This window comes from Seriola lalandi, unplaced genomic scaffold, assembly GCF_002814215.2.
Source record: "Seriola lalandi dorsalis isolate HSWRI2012SDOR001 ecotype SW California unplaced genomic scaffold, Sedor1 jcf7180002054654, whole genome shotgun sequence".
Classification (NCBI taxonomy): Eukaryota; Metazoa; Chordata; class Actinopteri; order Carangiformes; family Carangidae; genus Seriola; species Seriola lalandi.
In genome coordinates this window covers 1,092,929-1,106,369 of record NW_019525207.1, presented here as the reverse complement: position 1 = coordinate 1,106,369, position 13,441 = coordinate 1,092,929, and the positions used below count along the sequence as shown (strand labels likewise).

Sequence of the window (13,441 nt, the reverse complement as noted above, 5' to 3'; positions counted from 1 at the left end):
CTTACTTCAGCAGGGTAGTAATCCTTTCCAGTTCTGGTCACCCCACACCAGTATTTCCCAGCATCCACAGAGCTCAGATCAGAGATGGTGGTTGTGAGGACTCGTTTGTTTATGTCATCAGAGATGGAGTATTTGTTCTTGTTTGCTTGTGTAGTCATAATAAGAACATCATCACCATTGCCACAGTCATTCCTGCACAGGTATTTCTCATAAGACTCGTAACCCTCTCCATAGGGGCAGGAAACATTAACATCTCTCCCTTCATATCCAGACACATGGATCAGTGGTGCTGCACCGCTCACACAGCTCAGAGCTAATGCAACGAGAAGAAGACATGAAAGAGAACGTGTGCACTTTGAGTCTAATGTGGTGTCTATGAAATGATTCTTTATCATATGACGTAAACATAAATGCCACTTGTGTTACAGGTGTTTAATGAAATGACCAAATATCTAGCCACAGTATTCTGCTATATTTGCATAAATACAGATATATTTACTCATTGAATCTGAAGAACTTACTGCAGAAGATGAGCAGCAGGTTTTGAAGGTCCCTCTGCTTCATGTTCTTCCAAAGAAATAGAAACTCTTCAGAAATTGTGTCTAATAAAGAAAACGTCACACCCACAATATGTGTCAGCATGCCATGCAAACGTTGAGGCATTTCACTTCTGCATTTATATCAGCCATGTTTTATCAGCTTCAAACTCTCACACAGTTGCATCTGTGTGTAGCAAATACATTTCCTGTCTCGTGAAAGCCAAGGACTGACTCAATTGTTTTTAGTATTTCCTGATTTTCATTTGTAAAAGAGGAAAACTATGAGATTTGTCTCATGACAGTGACACTTACTGTGGGGGCATGAAAAAAAAAAATCACCTTTATGTGAATCAGTTAAACATATGACTTCATTTTTCTTTTCTTTCCTAAATATATACAGTACATCACTGCAGGCTCAGAAATACAGACAGTTACTTTCGCTTTTGTTGGTAAGTATTTAAATGAACTGTTCACATTTCCGCCACTGAGGGGCACTGTGGCTTAATGGCTTCATACTCGGACAAGGTACATGGTACATGAGTGCAGCTGGACAGGAAAATAGCCTTTATATTTTCTATATATATTTCTTCATGAAGAAATTATGAAGTTATTGGTTAAATTTTATTTCAGTGACACAATTGAGAAAAAAAATCTGATTATTACATTTCTATTTCATATATTTCTTAAAGTAAAGAATAGATTCATTTTTCTAAATGTATTCATACATATATATATTTTTTTTAGGGTTTTACTATTTGTTGTCTCATTTACCAATGTACCTCCCTTTAATTATTTTTTTTTTTTGTGCAAACTGAACCACTGACATTCCTGAAATTTCCTTCATTGTTTTCCTCCACACTCCTCGTTCAGCTCCAGCCAAAGAGCCATTCACAAATCCATTTACCAGCCACTCAAAGTCTCGAAGTCCTGCACACGTTCTGTTTCTCAGAATCACTGGGGTCGCCTGAAAATGAAGAAATATCTGATTTTTAATCAAGATTCAAAGATGAATTGCAGAATTTAGTTTTGCCTTCAAAATGTTTGTTACAAACTTCATTTTATTTAAACTCTGGAGGCGTCAAATATCACAGCTGATGAGGGAACGTCAATACAACTAGAATGTGAAATGTGTGAGATTTTTGGTGCCAGCAGCTTTGAGCAACAGCGTCATAGTCAACAACAAAAACTGATCAAATGCAACAATGAACATTTACTCAAAGTAAATTTTACTCAGGTTTTACTGAAGTCTCTTTTAAATCTTTATAGTCTCTTCACATGGATCATCATGACAACATGCAAAGAGGGGTTGAAACTTGTGAAAGCTCACGTTTCTGTAAGGAGCGAGACTGATGGCAAGATAGTCCAATCAGCTCATGTGCAAGCCCCGCTTCAACAGTGGCCATGCAGTGCTTGATGTTTTTTTTTTTTAAAAAGGGTTTTAAACAGAATAAATGAATGAATGAAGAATCATTAATTAATACAATTAATGATCATTTTAAATTTTTGAAAATTGTTTTCATGGATTCGCTTCAGCACAGAAACTTTTCAGTCACTTAATAGAAAACAGAAACATTAATCATTATTACAGTGGCAGGCCACAGCTTCCATATAGTTGTTGTTCCAGTAGTTAACACTAACTTAAATGTAAAATATGCCTGTACTTCAATTAAAATTCTCATATTTTAGTTGATTTGATTTCTACATGTGAACTTCGAAGTGCAGTAGTCTCAGATAGTTTTCATTAAAAGTATTAAATGTAAAGTTTTTATACTCTGAAGTCCAGTAAAAACCAGACATGCTAACAACTTAAAATATTGTGCCACCATTTAAGACTCCTGACCCCACCCTGGCCAGTGCATTATAAAATGCCGGTGGTGGTATATGTGGGTGAAAGCATGCCTGTGTATTTTCCCTGAGCTCAGCCATTCCCTCGACTCCAGCTGACCACTCAGCTGTGCCTGTCGCATACTGCAGCACAAACTGTTTCCATATCTCACACACTCTCACACTGAAAGGTTAACATTAAGACCCCTGTGCGCAGGGATAAGTGTGTCCCGAATTAGCGAGGATGCCAAGGCGAGCTGGGCTGTTGCCAGGTTGGGTTGCCAAGGGGCACATGGGTGCTGCTGTGGTGGGTTGGGTTTCTGCAGTGTGGCCTGTTTGCATGTTGGCAGTGCGCAGGGCGCGTGTGCTGTGGTTGTTTCAAACTACAACTCAAGACAAACACACACACACACACACACGCACGCACACACACACACACACACACACACACACACACACACACACACACACACACACAGCCCTTAGTGTGTTTGAGGGGGCTGGGGCTGTTATATATAGGTGATCCTCTCAAGTCTTCAGGGTCTATCTTAAACCTTCAAGCTATGTGTTAATGTCTCCCTCTACGTCTTACTCTCTGCTCTTGCCTTTCTCACTTATTCTCGTACATTCATGAGCTTTTTTCTACATTTTTTCTTTTTCATTTTTTATCAGGTACAACTATGAATACAAATTTTAAATAAAGAGCCAACGTTACAAACTGGAGGCATGAAGTTTGAAAGATGCTAGGGAATTACCCCCTGGGGAAAGTCTAACAAAATATGTAAATGAGTTGCATTATGGCAAGTGAATGATTTAGGGTTTTTGGTGCCAGGGACTAGATGTCACAACATCTCTTTAAAATCTATCAGTTATAAGTACCCCCAGATTTATGTGGAGTGCAATACTAAATCACTGAAGTGTCCTTTTAAGTGTTTGAAAGTGATTGACAGTATTTTAGCAGCCATGCTGTTTATCTCTCATTCTCTCTTTGTGCTCTGTAGTAGTGGCATTACGACAGTTTTGGGTTTCAGAACACGCCGATTGTATGATGCTGGACAGGAATAAAGAATGATTGATTTGACTCTGTAACACAGCACAAGTGGTTTGTCTCTGCAGAGGGAGGTGTGTGTGTGTGTGTGTGTGTGTGTGTATATATGTATGTGGGAGGGGACATTCCTTCCATTCTTGTTCTTCCTGAGGAAAGAGGGAAAGCATCACACACACACACACACACACACACACACACACACACACACACAAACACAACTGCTGACGGCAGGCGGAGGGAAAGGTGCACATACACCCCTCTAAGGTTATTCACACATCCGCCTTCCTTCTTTCAGCTCTCCACCCATCAAGCCCCAACAGTCTCAACCATCCATCCATCTAAAAGTAGCTTTTTATTTTGACAGGCAAGTTTCTGTTGCTATAAAGCTACATCACTGAACCCTGTCCTGTAGCTTCAGCCATGCAAAGGTCTATATGTTAAGACATACAGGAGTTTACAGGAGTTTAAACTTATGTGATGGTTCAGGCCACAGGAGTCCTCTCTCATGAAACTCAAGGGAAAAACATTAGCACAGTAGCTATTGAACTGTACCTGGTTGACTGTGGTGGAAAATATAATTGCTTCTCCTTCTTTCACTATGCAGTGAATGAATGCGCGCGTGCACACACACACACACCAGGGAAAGAGGATGCCAACTAGAACAGTGGCTCGTCAAAGCTCCGCAGGGGTAGCAACGCCAGCACTGACGCACTGCTGCTCTCCTGCCAGCTAATGGTCACTGAACACTCATAATGGTTTTTTCTTTCGGGCAGTCAGGTGGACAAAATCTCTTTGTCTGGATCCATGTGTGCCAACATAAAGGCTAATAACTTTTGGTCCTTCATTTTACAACTAACTTCACTTGCCAGTTGGTTTTAATTATCTGCACCCCAACCTCACCGAGCCTCAGTGTGACATACATAATGTGACGCACAGGGCCAGGTTTGTTAATAACATGTGATGCCGTGTCCTTATGTCAGGATATATAGTTCATACTGGCACATTCACAAACAAACAGAGAGTTAAATGGATAAATCAAACAGACGGGCAGGTTGAAGGATTGCGTTTTATTCTCTGTAAATATAAAGACCCTTTGAACTCATTAGCAAAAAAACACACACACACACACACACGCTCACGCACACACACACACACACACACACACACACACACACAAACACAAACTTAGTACATAAAGACTCACAGAGCTGCATACTGTACACTTCTGTCAGAAGACTCCTAAATTTTACAGAGAGCTTTTTACAAAGCAAACTTTCATTTCAAGAATGATCACACAAGCGGTATCGTCATGAGAATAAAAACTTGAAGCAGTTAGGCACATATTTAATTTAAGCTTATCATCCATTCCTTCGTTTGCTGTCTCACTTATGCACAAACACATTTACACACAGTCATATGGAGACATTTCAGATTAGGCAACGCTTTGGCTGCTAAAATGTCCAACCGTCTTTTCTGCTGCAAGGTAAAGGTAAGTTGTGCAGCAGTGCAGAGTCTGAAGAAGTAGCCTTTAGCAATGGCCGGGGGGGGGTGGGGGGTGGGGTGTGTGTGATCCTGCTTATCTCTCTGACAGTGTCCAAGATAATGTCACTCCATCCTGATCTCTCAGTCTGTGTCTATTTGACAGGGGTTTGTTCCCACTTTCTGCGCTCTGGTGTACAGCTTCAGGAAGTCCTTGTAGCGAGGTGCACAGCCGAGCCAGGCTTCACCAAAATGGACAGAGCCAGTTAAAAGGTACTCGTCCTCTCCAGGATGGACGCCGCACTGCAAGGGAATATTGACATGTCCGCTCCAGCTCCGCCCTCTGGCTCCACCCCAAGCAAACACCCTGCTCTTCTGACGAAACAGCCGGCTCAGGGTCACCACGGCGGTGGAGTGGCCGTTAGTACCTGACGCCACACCTCGAAAGATGCCACTCCCAGCTACAGACACAGAGAAGATCAAGTCAGTGAATCCAGCTTAAGTTATCGAGTGTGAATTAAAGCAAGACTAAATAACTTTTGGAAACAATCAAAACACAATCTCTCTCTAAATGAAGTTGATTCAAAAGGCAATAACACAGAATAAACAATTAAGATATAATGTGTTATAGTTTTCTTATATCCCGTTTTTCCAGCCCTTGTGCTAAGCTAACCCTCTGCTTGTGGTAGCTTCATATTGACATGACAGTGGAATTGATCCCAAAATGTGAGTTTGTGTATTTATTTACCAAAGTCACTGGTACACACAGCCATGAGGAGTTCTTCGTCTGAACAAGGTTTACAGGTGACTAAAATGGAAAAGATGAAAAAAAGAAGATACCGTAAACATTGTTAATAAATATAATTTTACGTAACATCAGAAAGCACAAAAGTTCTTTCCTCATTAGCTTTTGTGTTATCCCGAAATATGTTTAACCCTTCAGTCTGTTTCCTGCTCTCTCTGTGTTGGTGTTTCGGAGACATCAAAGGAAGTAGAGAATATGTGAATGAGAACAGCAGGTGAGGCAAGAGACGTAATCAGAGAATTACCCCTTGACCCTGTCAGCTATAAAAACAGCTATAAAACGCCAAGACACACACACACACACACACACACACACACACACACACAGACACACACACACACACACACACACACAGGCCTGGACAGGCTGCAGTCCAGCCTTCCTGTCCACCCACTGCCCGTCCCCTCCACCACATCGCTTTATTCATACGGGTGGGCTACCCAAAATTCCTTGCTTTTAGCAGGGATCTGTTCTTGATTGACAGCTGAGAGACGATTGGCTGACCCCTGTGCTTGACCCGAACAAGACCTTTTGATTGGCATGCTTGTTTTCATAAGACTGTCTGAGACACGGGGGTGTGGGAGGGAGGAAGTGGGGGAGGAGAGAGTGTCAAAGAGGGGCAGCATGTAGGTGAGATGAAGAAATGAGGGTGAAACGACCAAGGGGCCTGTTGCACCCAGAACCTTTTTCTCTTAACTCAACTCTAGTCTGTCACATTCACTTAATGTCAGTGAGCTGTGTCAGGTCCAAAGAGTTTAAAAGACCATTTTAGCCAATTATCTACAAATTGCATATAATTTAGAAAACAATTGACAGCGTGAAGGTCAACTACCAAGAAAACTGAAACCTATGAGACAGTTAATTGATCACAGTGAATAATTTGCCTTTTTTCCAGCTCTTTGTTCAGTGTTATGTTTCAGTGTTATCATTAATCGTCATCCGGTGACAATGGCACAAGCAGGAAATGTATTTAAAACTCTTGCGTGTTTGTGCATTCAAGTGCAAAAACATGCTGCCCTGTGGTTTTGAATTTTGCTCTTCACAAAGCTTGTGTGCTTATTGTTTATCTTACAGATATTATTTTTATCCACCAATTATAAAAGCAATGAATTTTGACAGCCAATTCGTCAAGAACTGGATATCAGAGTTACCTTTTAAGCACCAGCAGTGAAAAAGTTTTAAACAGACCTCGTTTACAACTGCATTATGATGCAAATATCATCAAACATGTGAGAGAAAACTTAAAAAAGAAAATTAATTTCTCTAATGATACAGGATTAATGCCATCTGCATAACACAAGAGCTGAATGCAAATAAGAACCACATCTTCTTTTACTTGAGGAACTTGTGTTTAAGAAAAAGATGTGTGCATGCACTGACTCACGTACCTACACCAGGGTGCAGGAATGGGTACATGTGTGCCCCGGGCCCCTGACTGGGCACCAGTTCATACTGGAAAGTGGTGATCCTCCGGCTGATATCCGTCTGTGGGATGGCTTCCACAAAGAGAGCCCCCTCTGCCAGGCTGAAACAGTGCACTGTGCCATGAGCCTGGTCCCTCTCTGCCAGCAGCAGTCTCAGGTCCCCGGCATGCTCCAGATACACATGAGAACCCTGAAGCAGGAGGGCCAGGAGGACACATATTCAGAAAAAGCTACATCCACTGGACACATCATGCTGCAAATTTGTCATTCTGATTGTTAAACCTGTAAATCAATAGAACTCCAACAGTGAGTCATGCAAACTCTAGATATGCTGAGGCAAAGGTGGTGGTCATACTCTACCTGGGAGTAAGTATATGGTTTGATGCACACATGGAGACCTGCCATGTGTCCTGATGAAGACTCAGTGTTTGGCCGCAGGTTGACAATGATGGCTCCAATGGGGTAGAGCCACTCCAGAGACCCCTGAGAGCAGCGAAGGTAGACCTGCTCCACATCTCTGCGGTGCGACTCATGGCTCAAACCACTGCATACGAGAAGACAGGTTGATTTTTTAAATTTATTTATTTTTTACATCTTTCACATTAGGCTTGTTGACCCTTATCCAGAGCACAGAATAACATCACAACATAACATCAACATTCACTTAGAAAAAACTCAAACTGGACTGATGCGGTCCCCTGTCTCTGATGCGCATAAGCTACCTCAGCACCAGGAACTGATTGGGCTATTAAGCCGTTAAGAGCTTTACAACAGAGTATAGGCCTTCATTTTTATGACTTGGGGACTTTGAGGTATGATCAAAGGTGCCATATGGCTGTATTTACTTAAGATAGGAACTGGAGCAGAGAGATTTTTGAAATCTTCAATGAAGCATATTTTAGATGTTGGACTATGGTGAGATTCTTGTCAAAAATAGCCCCTTAAAGTCAAATGAAGGCACCTTTCTTGTCTACATATGATTTGTTTTAGTCGTTGTGTGAGACATTTTCTGAGGAATGACTAAGGGTAAAAAGATTTAGATAAAAATGTTCATACTGAGATCTGACAGCATTACATTTCTGAGAAGTCCCCACAAGTTACGGTACAAAAAAGCCAAAAACACCCTCAATCTCAACAGCACATCTTGTAACAAAAACAACAATAAAGTTATTTTACTCTAACCTTTCAGTGCCTTTCCTGAGAATTACATAAAATCTTAATTAAACATCCATGCCTCTAATGACTCCTTTGAGCGTCAAAATCCAGTGTAATGGACTCACACGACTCAGGCTCCTGCGTTTCCAGAATTGTACACAAAAAGATGATCCTTCCTTATGGTCTTCTTTAAGAAAACAATGACCAACCCAACCTACGACATTCATGAATGAACTTCTCTTTGTCACGTTTGATAACGGTATCCGCCTGTAACTGATTGATATGATATCCGCTCCTCAACTGACATTGATCATTAGTCCTTTGTTCAGCTCCATCCTCACCTTCCTCGCCAGCTACACTGGTCGCTGGAGTACTGTGCCACCGCCCGACACAGGAGCACAGCTGTGATCCAGTGCGCAGCCCACGGCCGGAGCATGGTGCAGGCAGTCCGCCCCGGCGGTCACCGGATCCCGCACACCAGACCAGCCAGCCAGCCAGCCGCGCACTCTGCAGCTCCCGAACCGCAACGATCCGGTGAAATATCCCCCCTGAGCTCCGTGCAGCGCGCGCAGCCTACATGGCGGGTTCAGCCGAGGCAAAGGCTGCGTCTGAGCCACGAAAACATTTTGACAAGAGGTTTGTAAAAGGAGCCGTGTGCGCGCGCAGCGGGACAACAGAAAAGTGTTTAAAAAACTTTTGCTGCGCGAGCTCCGCTTCACGTCACCGGGGGGCGCGTGCCAGCAGCTGACTCCGCTTGAGTGACACGCGAGCGCTCGCTCCAAACCACACCCACACGTTCCCCTGAGAGATGAGCCCTCGAGCTCTCATTTCAACATTTCAAACACCAATGAACTTTTACACAAATTAAACTGGACTCATAACTCGTGATAGCATACTGGCTTTGAGTGAATACTGTAATATTTTGAAACATAGACAATAAAGAACAACAGAAGGAAAGAAAAATGTATTGGCTCAGAAACGGCAAAATACATTTAGCAAAGTCCACATCTGTTTGCCAAATAAGTTCTAGGATATTCAGCCTGTCAGCTCCTTGTGCAGGCTACAGGTTCCTCACAATACCACAGACAACAGTACAAGCCTGTGTGTGTGTGTGTGTGTGTGTGTGTGTGTGTGTGTGTGTGTCTGTGTCTGTGTGCGCGCGCGCGCCTGTTGGCTTTATGAACAGATGGATCATATTATCTCAGTGAAAATTAGAGCAGCATGCAAATCTGGAGCAACAGCATCCTACGTCTTCTACAACTCCCTCAAACACCAGCACTCATGAAATAGTCAACCTCCTGCTGTTGAACACTGTTCACATATTTGACGTTACCTGACCGCAGGATAAATAATTGAAGTGTGACTTGATCCTTTGATGCCAGTATTAATTGTAGGCTGTAAGTAATATTCCTGCACCATTCCCATTATTGCCCCGCCGTGTTATTTCCACAGCCCATCCTCTCTTTGGAAAAAGAAAGCCCCTGACATAATAACACAAAGTCACACATGTGCTCTAAACGCCTGTTTGGTTCTCGAGCAGTTTTCCCGTGAGAAAACAGTCGGATCGGCAGGCATGTTACTGACTCGTCACATTCCCCCGCACAGCCAGAGCAATGTAACGCATTTCGAGAAATACCGAGACACAGACTCCCTTACACCCCCCCACCCCCTCACACTCAAACACCCACATACACCCTCGCTTCTATAACGAATTCTCAATCCTGATACTGTTGTTTATGAAGCTCGGACTCCCAGTTAAAGGAGCACGACTTGTTCAGGAGCCTCATCTTATTATACATGAATTAAATTAAATACCATTTTAATTATTGTCTATTCATTTCCAACTTCAATGATTGTAACTGATGATTCTGTACATTGTGCAATAAGTGAAAGTAAAGCAACAACTGCCTGACTGAATAACTGCATGGAATAAAAACATAAAAACTTTATATATTTATAATTTGTTTTAATGTTGTAAATAAAAGGCTTATAAGTTGTTATTAAATTATTCGCTAAAGCTTTATAGATCAGCTTTAATCCATAAAGGAAGACAACTTTTGGGATGCCAGTTTATGATTAATACCTTTCACCTTCTAAGGGCTGCAGAAGATCAAAATTTATTTATTAACGACTCATTAAGCATTTATGAATAAATGAATGAATGTGTACAATGGCATATACGAACTAGAAAGGATGAACACCAGCATAAAGGATTTTTCACAACCTGGCAACCTAGAATTTTTTTTTATTTGGCTTATAATTGATCAATAAAGCATTATCATATGATTTACTGACCATTAATAAAGCCAGTAGTTATAACTTATAAACCCTTCATACAAAGGGACTTATTAGAAAGTGATGCTACTTTAAAAAAAAGAAAAAAGGATTTGCAGTGAAGGATGGCCCTATTCAGCTCAGGTGTGCAGACAGTCAGTCCCCGTACTGAATGAGCAGGCAGGTGGGTTATAAACCACAATATCTGTTTCACTGTAAAACACATTTCCCAAGTCCCTGGATTTGAAATAGATTCAGTTTCACCATAAACACAATTGAAGCCCAAAGATCTGGAGGCTGCCGAGGAAGCCTGAGCTGCTGATGTGCTGTTTGACCTCATGTGCTCCTTCACCATGTGAAGTATTTACAGAGCAGCGGAGCCTCTGACCTGCTCCCCCTTATCCCTCTGCCGTCACCTGGCTCTTCTCAAGCGGCCTGACAGAAGGAACGCTCCGTCTGTCCACACAGTACTTCCTCATGAAGCCACACGCACATTCCTCTATCTCTGATTTCAACCTTCGTGACCTTTATTTCCTAGTCACTCGCGAGCAGCACACTCCTCTCTCTTTTTGAAAATCTTTATTTATTCACAGGGGACAACTGAGTAGCTGCACTGGATCTGTTGGGAGGTTGGGTCCCTTGCTCACGGGTAGCTTGACAGTTGTTGTTGAAGAGGGAAGAAGATAACCCGTAACTTCATAAAGGAAGAGAGCAGGAACTACAGGAGGAGTATAACGGAGAGAAATGGGGCAGTGTAGCCCGAGCATGTTACCAGTCTCTCTTTTTCAGTCAGTCACGCACGCACTCGCACCCACACGCACGCACTCGCACCCACACGCACCCACACGCACGCACTCGCACACACACACACACCATACTTGGAGAAAGACAGAGATGTTGAAACAAAGGAATGTGGTAATTTTCCAGGTGAATGAAAAAGCCTTCAGTGTCTGACCTCTGTGAGCTCTATTCACCCAAACACACCCGCCTGTTATCTCTCTCTCTTATCAGCCGCACTGTCAGAGAACATGCAGCTGTATAAGAGTGTAATTATGTGTGTGTGTGTGTGTGTGCATGTGCATTTTTTTTCTACACACGTGCAGGTTTATTTGACCAGTGAGGGCAAGGGGGCTCCAGGGTCAGGGTCATTCATTGTGTGTGTGTGTGTGTTATCAGGTCTGATGTGTGTAGAGAGACAGAGTATAAACACTGAGTAAAGCTCTGTTTACTCTCTTTCTGAGTCTCTTTCATAGATTCTCCATTAGAGCGAACTCTGATCACCTACCAAGTGCTTTATCATGAGGGCAGAGTGGGTAAAGGAGACAGGATGTATTAGACAGAGTGTAGTCTTACTTAAACAACTCACTTCTATTCTTTACATCTTAAAAAATATGGAGTCCATTTGGTGGACATTTATCCAAAGCACCTTAAAGCTCCATGACTGCCTACACTTTAAATATGAGTGGCCACAAAGAAACATTGAGCCTGCTGTTTCACTCAAATACAGTATTTGGCAAAAGGCATGGTGAGCTGAGGTGATGTATTCACTGTGCGTTCAATAGCTAAAGTATATTTGAGGTGGATGGGAATGTTATTAGTTTATCAGGTATTTGGTCATAAACCATAAATTGAATAAAAGTAAAAATTTGACATGATGATGGCGCGAGAAACATGAAAATGATTCAAGTTCATCCTGTGGGAACTATGAATGTCTGGACCAAATTTCATGGCAATCCATTCAATCATTGTCGTGACCTTTCACTCACAAATGTAAGCGTATTGTGCCACTAAAGGAAAAGTCAGAGGATCACCAACATATCTGTGCGTATACACGGATATATGTACAAGATTTCATGGCAAACTATCCAAATAGTTTTTAAGATATTTCTGTCTGGTCAAAAGTGGTGAACTGACTTCTCTACTGCAATACTGGGTTGTTGCAATTGCCAGCCCACTAGCATCACTAAAAAAACAAACAAACAATGAATACAGATGTATGTCAAAAAATGTAAATCCTGCAAATGTAGCAGAAATAATTTGTTGATTTAGTGACCAACAGAAAATTAAATTTCAAATTATTTGCAGATTCTTAATTGTGAAAATGTACTGATCTTCTTTGACTTTTGTGAAAGTAAACTGAACATCTTTGGGTTTTAGTTTGTTGATATAGATCGTTGGTATCACTTTAGGAAAATGTAATGGGCATTTTTTGCCTTTTTTTTTAAATAGAAAAATGATAAATCTGTTAATCAGAAACTAACCAGACTAATCGATAATGAAAATAATCAGTACTTCCTGCCCTGTTGCAAAGGGGAAGACACGTCCTTGTTTAAGTGTTTGTGTGTAGAAACAGAGAGGGAAGAGGGGTCTAGGTGGAGACTAAGTGCTAAGTGGATGTGATATTTTTCTCAGCTCCTACACAGCACTGCACTGTGGGGGCAGAGGTCTGGGGTTTTTACCTCAAACCTGACTGTTTGGGTTGAATCAGGCCCAAACATTCCCATAATTTATTAAACACAATGAATCCAAGCCTAACTGGGTTCTGTACATCCACACCACTGTGCGACTTTATCTTCTGTATCTTTGACTGTAGTGACAAAGGTAGTGAAAATAAAAGTTTGGCAGAACTGAGGACCCCTCGTTCATTTTTTTTTTTTTTTGTAGCATCACTGCTTCGTCCTTACAAACTGCTGTGGCCAGATTTACAGTAAGGCAGACCGCCTCTCTTACCCAGGAAACACTGGGGGAGATTTTGTGGGGAAAGGTCTGTTTACCTTTGGGCAGAAAAACTCCTCACTCTGTGAGGTAAAATAAACTTTTTGTGTGTGTTTACGTATCAGAACTGTGCTTTCTTAAAGAGGTTATTGTTCTTTAGATTTCATGAGACCCAGGG

The 13,441-nt window shown here is 41.9% G+C and overlaps 2 protein-coding genes across 2 annotated transcripts in view; both read right to left on the bottom strand.

The window, feature by feature from the left end:
- LOC111665565 (polymeric immunoglobulin receptor-like) overlaps positions 1–865 on the bottom strand; it is a 3,246-nt gene extending 2,381 nt beyond the window's left edge. Inside the window, exons 1-2 of the mRNA XM_023420610.2 lie at positions 522–865; positions 1–313 (exon numbers count right to left, since the gene is read on the bottom strand). The exon at positions 1–313 is cut by the window's left edge and continues 17 nt beyond it. Of these exons, the coding sequence (XP_023276378.2) occupies positions 1–313; positions 522–663 (455 nt within the window). The 5' untranslated portion in view covers positions 664–865. The remainder of the gene's footprint in view (positions 314–521) is intronic.
- A 3,598-nt stretch (positions 866–4,463) lies between these two features.
- LOC111665587 (meteorin-like protein) lies at positions 4,464–8,949 on the bottom strand. The gene is made up of 5 exons (XM_023420645.2): positions 8,616–8,949; positions 7,480–7,663; positions 7,084–7,309; positions 5,639–5,698; positions 4,464–5,351 (listed from the first exon to the last, which is right to left on the bottom strand). The coding sequence occupies exons 1-5, from the start codon at positions 8,708–8,710 to the stop codon at positions 5,035–5,037; spliced, it is 882 nt and encodes a 293-aa protein (XP_023276413.1). The 5' UTR covers positions 8,711–8,949; the 3' UTR covers positions 4,464–5,034.
- Between the last annotated feature and the right edge of the window lie 4,492 nt (positions 8,950–13,441).